Here is an 11,136-nt window from a genome sequence, read left to right as displayed (position 1 = left end):
GCGGGTTAATTCATCAGCAGGTCATTGGCATTAAAACGTGTATAAGTCGCTGCAATGGGAGCTGGTCCAGAGTCCACTCCACACTTTATCTTAAGGGGAATGGGGGGGGGGGGGGGGGGGGGGGGGTCAACTCATTTAAGCAGCAGCTAGGTGGGTGGGGGGTTTCTACGGTCTCTGAAGGTAAAAGATTATTTTTTACACTGATTAACGGATAAGAAGCTTTGGCGAGGCTCCACGCACCATGGGACACACTCTGTGTGTGTGTGTGTGTGTCCTTGTGCACACCAGCAGGTTACTGAGGGCAATTATGGTGCCAAGCCAGTAGGTTGGAATCAATTATAACATGTCAACTTCCTCAAATCCGTCCAAAAAAAAAAAAAAACGTAATTCAATTTAGCTCCTCTTCATCAAGTTATCTAATTATGTGGATTAAAAAAAAAAGCACACATTTTTATTTTCTGTTGCTTCTTAATCACTGCCCAATTCTTTCTTCTAATCTGGGCATTTGGCATTGAAAGCAGACACTCTGTAGATATGAGAAACGTTCAATGAAGGTTTCAGGTCTTGTAGTTTTCCACTTGAGCGACCTCGTGTAGAAATCATGCTGGAATACTGATGAAATTTCTTGACAAAACGTCATGTTCGGTGAACTTTACCGACTGACCGTGTGTGTTTGATGCAAACCCAAGACCTTTAGGATATATGACAAGACTTATGTTGCAATGTTGACATTGCAGTAATCTTACGGATAGCTGACATAAACCTGACCAATCTCCTTACAGCAGACAGTAACACTTCATGAGGCTGACCCTGTTATTAACCTAAGCTGTAGGTCTTCGTCCATCTATGAGCAGAGCAGTGACACACTGACGCTCGGCCTCAGCAGACCTTGCTGTTTACTATAAAGCCTTAGAAAACCATCTCCTGATAGGGCTTGTATTACATAACACACATTAATTATGACTGCACGTCTGAATAGTGATACTTAGCGCATGAGACAGACAGCAGTAGAGAAAATACACCACACTTTTCTTCTCGGTTTATATCATTGATGTGACAGTTTAATTTGTTAGCAGTTGTAATTGTCTGAAAGGGTCAAACAGGCCCTCAACAGTCATTAAGTTGTATATACACAGTTCCATTCTGTTGCATTTGTGGCTTTAAATGCTTCGTGCTCCGCTCCTGTGGTCTGTGGGTCGGCACTAAGTGATCTCTCTAAAAGCCCTCTTCTCCACATACTTCAGCTTGTGTCTCCTCTTGAACCTAAGAGAAAGGGGCAAGTAGTGACAGAGAGGCAGAAACGCACGTTTTAAAATCAATATACACCATACGAGTCTGTATATTATGATGAGCCTTTGAGGAGGTGTTACGTAAGAGTGAAGCAGAGGTCCTTACTTGGCTCTTTCCCTTGGTTCGATCAGGTTCCTCTTCTGCAGACTCTTGAAGCGGTCCTTGAGAACGCTGCCCTCTGGCTGCAGAGGCAAGGCATTACAAGTGGTCAGACGGGGGGGGGGGGCATAGGATATGCCCCACACATATCCATGTGAGGCAAATGTCACTCAATGCATTATCTCCACCAAATTACGCAATCCCATTCATAACACAAAGGCTGGTTTAAGTATTACTCCGAGACATAATGGCAGGAGATAATAAGAGAAAAGCTGACATTTTCCACTCGCAATTAGATCATATGAAGCTGCAATGACTCCTGTAGGGGAAAAGTGGGTCGCTACAGCATTAGAGAATATGATAATGTTCAGAATAAGACAATACAGAGTGCTGAAGAGAATACACCAACTAAATGAACCCAAACTCATTACAGATAAAGACTGAGCTCTCTTTGTGGATGAGCAAACAGACATTACAACAGTTCGTGAAGTACCTTGAGTTGCCGCAGGGAGCCGGCAAGCTCGTCACTCAGCTGAACCTCCAGGTCCGGAGCCTGAAACCTGCAGATAAGGACCAACATGTTTACTACTGTTTCCAGTGAACAGAACTGGTCCATCCACATAGTGCCCCCTGCTGCAGTAAACACAGCTAAAGATAAACATGAACATAATGCACAAAACACAGCTTCAAACTCACTGCTCAGTCTGATGGTCTTTTCTCCATCTGTAGTTAATTTTTTTTTTTTTTTTTACAGTTTTCTTTTCACATGCCTTCCACGCTTTGACGGTTATACCTGGTGATCATTTAACACCTCATTGTGCATCAGTGCCCCTCAGGTCCAGCACCCAAATGTTTTGAGGCCATTTCTCAAATTGTTTTACATTGATGGCTCTAAATCAAGGACAGCAACAATTGCTTGACTTTGGTTATTTTCAGGTCGGACACATTTTGGATGTATCTGATATTGGACCCACACTTCCTGCCGCTGTAGGTTTAAGTTAAGCCCCAGTGACCTCTAGTGGTGTTAAAGGGATTTCTACAGGAAACAGTATCTGGCTTTCGGTACAGTTTAACTCTCAGCTTCTGTAGATGCTGCGATAGAATTAAGAGACTATGTGATTACTATTCCAGAAAATACAGGTTTACACCTGCTCTAAAGCATAAACTGCAGCTAAGATAATGATCAAAGACATGATTTAGTTGCATTATGGGAAATGTAGGATCAAGTGTTTTTGGAGCTTGACTGATACAAAACAGTCAGGATATCTCAGCCTCTGTCTTATTGACCGGAGTAGCCCTTTAACATGTGCAAGCAGGCGGAGGAGTGCGTCAGTCGTGTACTTGAGTTTGCCGAGGCGTCTGGGTTGAGCTTTCTGGGCCTCCTGCTTGGCCTTGCGTTGTGCCTGTCTGGCCTTGGTTTTCTGGTCCCGCTGTTTGAGGGCGGTCTTTATGGAGCGAAGCTGGAAGAGCTGCTGCCGCTGGTCAGTCTGCCGTCTGTCAGCCAGCCGCTGCTGCTCCTGTGGTGGGAAGAGAAAGAGTGAGGTGGACGGCCAGTGGAGCAACTAAAGTAAGGCAACTATTTGACAACACTTGCTGGTAATAAACAGGCCAGCATCCAGCAAAAAGCATGTGTTTCACTACAAATTAACAGGTTATCAGACTATTTGCTCTTTTAAAGAACTGTACACAAAAACACAAGCTCTGCAGTTCCAAACTTGTCTCTAAAAAGTTGAAAAGTGTCTTAAAGCGGCGATGTAACCAGCAATCGTTTTCATTATTCCAGATTTTCTGGATTTATTGTTTTATCTAGGACGATTCCCAAGAGGCCAAAGCAATGATCAATAATAAAAATCAATCAATCAACGGTTTCAGATCTCAGCTGAGGTGCTTCTCTTCAACTTCCAGCTTTAAGAGTCCGAAACAAAACATCTTGTGCTCCTGATATAAAATCTGATATGAATGAAACTGATATTAATTAATCCAATAAATAAATCTTACATTTTTCAGGTTGACGAGTCCCTTTAACAAAGTGCCTCATTACATTCTTAGAAATCTGAGATTTTTCCTGAAGAGTGGAATGATTTCCATGAATAGAAGTATAATCTGTGGCTGATTCACAGCTGTTATCACACCATTGATCTTTGACACCAACAGTGAAAACAGTCCAAAGAAAGCATGACGTGTGTATGTACCTTGATTTTGTCAGCCTTCTCCTTCTTCCTCTGTCTCTCAGTCTTCTTGGCTGCAAGTGTGATGGCTCCCACTGTCACATCCTCGTCTTCTTCATTCGGAGCCACTTCTTCTTCGTTCTCCTCTTCTACCAGGCCCTCCACCTGCTCTCTTAAGATCGTCTCCTGCATAACAAACAAACATGCGTGAGCTAAAATCAAACATCCCAATCTTACACAATTACGAAGAAACCGAGCAAAACAGGTGAGCTGGAATAATCATCTGCACCTCTGTTGCTGTGTCTTCTCTGTTGACAGCCAGCTGTCTCTCTATTTTGTCTTCCACCTTTTGTTTCTTCACCTCCACCTCGTGGGCCTCCTGCAGCAAGGCCTGGGTTCACAGGGAGAGAGGGAGGAGAGACATTAGCAGCCAGTGCAGGTCATCACAACGAGATGAAAATTAAGTCCCGTGAAGTTTGTACGAGCTTCAACATCATGTCTGTAGGCTGCAGAGTCGGGACTTACCTGATGGGAGAAGAAGTCTGGGTTGTAGGATCCTCCGGCAGCGATCACCTCCACAGCAGGAAGCACTGACGGCTTCTCGTTCATCCTCTCTTTGCGCTGACAGAACAGTGATGCAGCCACATTAGTAAAACTCAAACCACCACACACACATTAGAAAAGATTTGTCTCCTGCTTCTCACCTTGACAAGCTTCTTGCCTGTCTGTTGAAGGTACCAGGGGTCAGCTGTATCTTTGGCTACATTCAAAAGAAAAAATGGTTTAAAATAGATGAGCAATTCATGTGCTGAAGGCAGCTCATCAGCAAACACGAGTGCAAAAGTCCACATTTTCAAAATTATGTAGTTGCAAACCTTTGATCAATTCAGATCGCTTTTAGTTAACACAGCTGACACAAAGACTGGGTTCAAAAAGAACAATGGGTGAAGTTGGTAACACAGTTCCATCTTCAACATCAACAATTAGTGGTGGTGACCTAAATGACACTTCATACGGACGATTAACAACCTTTCTATTACTAACTTCCCTATTTTGACATTTGCATCTTGATATAAACTCTATACTTTTACTCCTGAATGTGCATCCTCAGATCCCAGATGACTGTTCACACAACAGTCGACTGAGCTCCGCGTTGGTCTTCACATTCCCATGTCGGAAATACTGGGAGCGCAAGGATGGAATCATCACTGGACAAACACACACACTCACACATGCACGGACACTCACCCTCTTGTCCCCATACGTCGTAATATTCTCTGTCTGGGTTGTTGTTGGCCTCTGTCACTGCCTTCTTGGCCGTCCTGTCGACCGGCCGTCTGTTCAGCAGCTGCTTCTGCCTCCGTGGCACCACACCTTTGGCTGCCAACTGCTCTGCCTTCTGGGCAATGCGACGGACTTTCTTGGCATTAGGTTGCTGATAGGCCAGCACACTGGGGGGGTGGAGGGGTGAAAGATGACCAGAAGAGATGATTAGGGGACTGTGTGAGAACGGCAGAGGTGAAGGAAATGGCTAGCATGATATATGATGGAGAGCTGACACAGTCTACTTCATGAGGTGTGTTTGCATATCCTCAGATCCCAGAACACCATTTACACAACAGTCTCCTGAGCTCCTGTGGGTTGTCTTCACATTCCCTTGAAGGAAATACTGGGAGCGCAAGGATGAGATCATCACCGGACACACTCAAACATCAATGGAAATAAAAGCAAGACTGATTTTCTTGCGTATTTTCTAAAATCACCTACAGTGTGATGCCACAAGCCATCGCACTGTACCACTGTGCCACCCTCTTACTCCAATACATGCAGCACATAAATCAAAGGCCGACATATCCATCTGTGGCTATTATTAAGATACCTGCAATGAGCATATAATGAGCTTTTGAATAAAACAGAAATCTCATATAATGTAGCCTGTGGTTTGATTAACATGATAAATTGAAGTAAATAACAACGCCACAAATTTCAGCATCAGTAAAACAACTTCACACACATCATGGTGAGCAAAATGCCCATTTTTTTTGTAATCAGAGACATCACAGCTAACAATTTAATAATATTTGTCCAACAAAGATCAAGAATTGGATTATTTACCCAATATCACATACTGCACTATTGACTGTCTGATTCACACTCACTGCAGCCTACTTAAGAACTATGTTCAACCCTGAAAAAAACAGTCTCCGTTTCTCCTGACAATGTCTTCTCAGTAAAGCACAAAGGGCCGTGATGGACACTCACTCTTTAGGTGGTGGAACAAGAGAGTTGTGCTGCAGGATCAGGTCTATCCTCAGAGGACGCGACGCCTTCCCTTTCCTCTTCTTCCCATCGACAGGTTCTGCAACTTCACGGGAAAATACAAATTAGTTTGATTCAGCATCAGACGGGACAGAAAACAGCTATGACACTGGTCAGCTGCTCATCTGACACTTGACTGTGCAAATGCAGGACTACGTATCCTGTTTTCAGTGATGCACAGTTGTGTAATTGCACACTTACCCGTCTGTTCGGGTTTCTTTTGTTGTCCAACATCCAAAAAGAACAAACTGTCATCTGACTTCTCAGAAAGCAGACCCCTGAAATACAAAAAGATCACGTTATAACACTTTTTTCTTACAACTGAATACATTTTCCAGAGTTTTATTTACAACTTACAATTATTTTCATGATCAATCAATATGTTGACAATCTTTTCAAGTTTAGAGTTAACCTTTTAAAGTAGAAAATACCAGACAATAACTAAATAGGGGAGGAAAAAAAGCACATCAGGGAAACATCAATAATCCAAACCATCAAGGTACTTTATCTACAGTGAAAAAATCAAACCGAAAAGCAGCAAATATGGAGGATGTGGGGCCAGCCTCAAACTTGTATTACACCATTTTTGGAGTTCATGTGAGACATCACAAGCACTGCAGCCTCATCAGTCTTTTAGACTGATTCTAATTAATTTAGCCAAACAGTCATAGTGTCACAAGTTTTGTGACACTATGACCGTCGACGAAAAAGACATGTTTTGAGATCAATAGCGAGATGTAATACCGAACAAGACTGTCCTAATGGTTGTAAAACGAAAACAACATGGGGGACAAACAGTGGGACATAACTGACATAACGCCGGTGCATCAGAGGAAAACTCAGGATGGACATTTTTTAGTTTATTGTTAACCACGCCAGTATCGCATCGTATCCCCACATACGGCAAACTCAACGTACCCTGTGGTCCTCTCCTGGTGTCTGACGTCTTCTAAAAACTCGTCCACATCGTTTATGTCGCTGTATTTGTTCCAGTTCTTCTTCTTATTTTTGTTCACACGTTTTCTTCGACTGCTGACCGAGTCTGCGGGGTCTGAAACGGACTTTAAATTTAGAAAACCTGGTTGTGAAGCCACCACGCGTTTCAGCCTCCTGGCTGACGCCATGTTGGACGATTGGAAAGAAACATGTTTCTTCTTCTTTTGTGCTGGAGTGACGGCGGTGGCGCCGCCTGCAGGATGAACCGTGTAAATGCAATAAACACTGACAATATGTAAAATGTAAAACTTTAAACTTGTTTTTTCCCTGTGTATCAAATTTTATGAGGCTATAATGTTATTTCTATTGACAAAAGCGTGTCTTTATTAACCTATTTCCGTGTGATAGAGCACCTAAGATAATTGTTGCATTGGTTTTAATTTTTTTTTTTTTCATCACAATAAAATAAATAAAATCAATAATGTTAATACAGTTTTAGAAGTCTGAAAGACTGACTGTGACTCACTTTATATTCTCCCTCGAATATCAATAGTGCTTTAGCTGCCCTTTTTCCTTCAGGTAAAAAAAGATTTAATAAAAAAAACTAAATAAATAACCTAAACTATCAAAACTGTCAATGATCAAGATTGAGAAAAACTTGTTGCACGATATTACACGTGAGTGTGGTCATGAAATTGTTTATCGGGTTGCAGCATGTAATGTTTGTCCCAAATGCATCATGGGAAACGTGTCTCCTGTTGCTTTCCTATGTTCTTTTTCCTTTTTTCCCTCCCTTCATTTTATTGCGAGAACAACGCTTTAGAGACTCAAGAATTATTTCCCATTTTTAAGCTGCAGTCTGTCAGTAAGTTTTCAAAGGTAAGTATCACCATTTCGATAAAACTCCAATCTATCATTTAATGTAATGTTAGTTCTCGGATGGACGTGTTTTTTCGTTTATTTTCGTTGAAAAAGAAAACGCAGAGCAGTCGAGCTATTATCTGCCTGCTCGGGGAGTCGGGGACCTAAAAGGCATTTGTGATCTGGTCGAATTTGACTCGGAAATGCGCCTAAAGTGAGGGGTCATCTGACAAAATATTGCTCATCAAGTGATCCCTTGACATGTCTAGTGTCATTTTCAAACCGTATATTCCACTTTCGTGCCGCGGTTTTTATATTCTTCCGACGTTTTTATCATCACCCTCATCGTTTCCTACAACGATTTTTCCTTCCCGTTTACATTCATCTAGCCAGCAGCCAGCCATCATCTTTAGGTGTGTTAGTTTGGTTTTACCGGGGCAGCCGGCATGGGCGGGGCTGTCTGGTTTCCTTCGAAATAGCTCATTCTGAATAAAAAATCAAGGCTTGTGCACAACCGGGGAACACACTGTCAAGAAACGAACGAACCCACGTTCAATGCGCAAGGGGCGGTGTTTGTCGGGCAATCATAGTGGTGTGATTGGTCGAAAGGTTCACAACATCCCGCCCCAGCAGCGTATATGCAGAATGTGATTGGTTGACATGATAAAGAGTTCTCCTATGATTCGGTGCCGTCGCTGTCCTTTTTCTAGTCATTGCGTAAGCTGCCTCAGGTATAATTTGAAGCGAAAACAAAAAACAGGTTCCTCATGCTGTTTTTTTTTTTTTTTTTTTGTATTTGTCATAACGCACTCCGACTGAAGAGTAGAGTCTGTTCATGTTAAATTCAAAATGAAATAAAATATGTTTATATCCTTCATGTCTTCTACCCCAAATCCATTCTGCTGCATGTGTCCTTTGATGTTATTTTACCAAAACAAACTTTGTCATGTGTCCTCAGGTGATCTTTAGTAGACATGGCCCGTACTAAGCAGACTGCCCGCAAGTCCACTGGAGGCAAAGCTCCACGTAAGCAGCTGGCCACAAAGGCTGCTCGCAAGAGCGCCCCTTCTACCGGGGGTGTCAAGAAGCCCCATCGCTACAGGTGAGAGCTCCCATCATTCCTCTGTTTGTGCTGAGAAGATAAACAACACACCTGGAGACACAACAGTTTTGTGCTCTTTGTTGCATACATATACACATAAACTAAACTCGGTTGACTACAGATGGATTCAGTAGTATACGTACAGCCTCTATGAATTTTTTAATTTTAGATCTCATTAACACAATTCACTCTATTAACAAACTTTATCACATGTAGGCTACACATTTTCCGTATTTGGACTGGAAAAAAACATCATTTTGGATGAAAGCTGATGAATGGAGCTGATATTCTATCCCCTTGGTTTCTCTCAGACTCCTACTCATATAAAAAAAAAGGAGTTCAAGCATTCAGAGGTGCAAAGAGTAATGTGCTCTGTTGAAATCCAAGAAGCATAAATTTTTAAATTGTTATATTTTATGCTCTTATTTTAGTAGATGTTTCATGCACCAATTTCACCAGAAAAAAATCCTCGTATGTGTAAAAGCGTACTTGGCAATAAAGCTTTTTCTGATTCTGATTCTGATTCTGATTTGTGCTAATAGCAGGCCAATTCAGCTGCCCTCAAATTCTGCACAAGTTCATTTTTGCCTCTCCTCTCAAGGCCTGGTACTGTGGCTCTGCGTGAGATCCGTCGTTATCAGAAGTCCACTGAGCTGCTGATCCGCAAGCTGCCCTTCCAGCGCCTGGTGAGAGAAATCGCCCAGGACTTCAAGACCGATCTGCGTTTCCAGAGTGCAGCCATCGGAGCTCTGCAGGTCAGCAGAAGTCACTATAGAAAATGATTCAACTTATACCTGTTCCATCACTCTAACACCCAGTGTTTTGACTCTGCTATCTGCAGGAGGCCAGCGAGGCCTACCTGGTGGGTCTGTTTGAGGACACCAACCTGTGCGCCATCCACGCCAAGCGTGTCACCATCATGCCCAAAGACATCCAGCTGGCACGTCGCATCCGCGGGGAACGCGCTTAAAATGTCCTCTGATTTGTTATATGCTGTCCTCTTTACCCTTCACCGCTCTTTCTGTCCCTTTCCTTCCTCTATACTTAGTTAGTAGTTTGGTTTGAGGTTCTATATATATCATATGATTGTGATAACCGTAAAACGTGTGATTATGTCTTCTTTGGTGCTACTAGTAGCAGAGTTTCCTTAGAGGTATCTTCATGTATGTTTGAAACTTTGACTCACAGTTACACTCCTCACGTTTAACTAGCTAGCTCAAAGGAATGCCTTATCTCTGAATAAGGTGTTTTTGCAAGCCAAGAATAGTGTGTGATCTGCATTGAGCACAGGAAATAGCATTAAGGCGAGACATTTTCATCTTCAGATGAACATATACATTGATATAATGGGTCTTCTGATTTTTCTTTTTTTTTTAAAAAAATAGAGATTTGTTGTACAAGTAGTGATTTTTCTTTTTTTTTTTACAATAATAGTGTATTTCTACTGTTACCGTTTAATGTATCAAAATTCATGAGTTTGATTCTGGTTGTCAATTAGAAACGTCATTGTGCTATGATGACACTGCATTTTTGGCAGATTACAAGTGGCATATATGTAGCAGAACTATGTTGATCATATTTTGATTTTCAGCCACGTTATTATGTCCAGGTAATGTTCTGACTTTTTGTTCCTCTCTCAGGTTGATATGATAACCTATTTTTTTTTCTACTGTGTTTTTGATTTATGTTTTCAGTCATTTTTAAAGGCAAAATATTTGTACTCCGGAATTCACATACAAACATAATAAACAGATTCTTGTGGTTAAATAAGCTGTGTTGTTTATGTACAAGCTGAAAGGATAAGTTAGTCAAAAAAGTGCTTCACAAACACAATCTGTTGTCATTTCTAAACCAAACTGCATAAAGCATTCTCTAATCGTGCTGATCTGTGATCATAAACTGGATTTCTTTGAGTTTTGGGCAGTTGATCATACAAAACATGCATTTTTTAAATTCACCTTGGACTTTATGAAATTATGATTTCACAAAATTCTGTTATTTTATAGACCAAAGTAATCAGACTTATAACCTTAATGAGAGGAATTTAGGCTCATTCTGATATTTAACTAAAATTCAGGAGCATACTTTCACGTGAACCCTATTTATTGTAAATTAAATCCAAAACAACTTGTCTGGAGACAGAGTTACGAATATAAAAATTTAAACTTAACAAGACACAGCAGGTCACCACACAATGGTCTCTGTGTGCGTTTTCCGGGCTTCTTTGGGTCGCTTTCATACACAGGCTGCTGTCAGCGGCTCTCACATAATTTATATGTTAACTGCGCTTTTAAACCACTAAAAGGTACTATGCTAACTTTCCACTGCTAAGAGTCCAACTTTCGCTCTGACCCGAGTGCT

The 11,136-nt window shown here is 41.6% G+C and overlaps 2 protein-coding genes across 2 annotated transcripts; one reads left to right on the top strand and one right to left on the bottom strand.

Moving 5' to 3' along the window:
• Positions 1-1,034: 1,034 nt before the first annotated feature.
• nop53 (NOP53 ribosome biogenesis factor) lies at positions 1,035-7,566 on the bottom strand. Its single transcript, XM_076734561.1, has 12 exons — positions 6,795-7,566; positions 6,078-6,154; positions 5,820-5,922; positions 4,806-5,008; positions 4,262-4,317; positions 4,083-4,178; positions 3,847-3,948; positions 3,582-3,743; positions 2,731-2,906; positions 1,883-1,949; positions 1,396-1,472; positions 1,035-1,263 (listed from the first exon to the last, which is right to left on the bottom strand). The coding sequence occupies exons 1-12, from the start codon at positions 6,998-7,000 to the stop codon at positions 1,203-1,205; spliced, it is 1,386 nt and encodes a 461-aa protein (XP_076590676.1). The 5' UTR covers positions 7,001-7,566; the 3' UTR covers positions 1,035-1,202.
• LOC143323020 (histone H3.3A) lies at positions 7,560-10,145 on the top strand. The gene is made up of 4 exons (XM_076734562.1): positions 7,560-7,691; positions 8,632-8,775; positions 9,377-9,530; positions 9,617-10,145. Exons 2-4 carry the CDS (start codon positions 8,648-8,650, stop codon positions 9,743-9,745), a joined length of 411 nt encoding a protein of 136 aa, XP_076590677.1. The 5' UTR covers positions 7,560-7,691; positions 8,632-8,647; the 3' UTR covers positions 9,746-10,145.
• The last annotated feature ends 991 nt before the right edge of the window (positions 10,146-11,136 follow it).

The sequence above is a fragment of the Chaetodon auriga genome, chromosome 7, assembly GCF_051107435.1.
Source record: "Chaetodon auriga isolate fChaAug3 chromosome 7, fChaAug3.hap1, whole genome shotgun sequence".
Classification (NCBI taxonomy): Eukaryota; Metazoa; Chordata; class Actinopteri; order Chaetodontiformes; family Chaetodontidae; genus Chaetodon; species Chaetodon auriga.
This window is presented reverse-complemented; position numbering and strand designations above follow the sequence as displayed.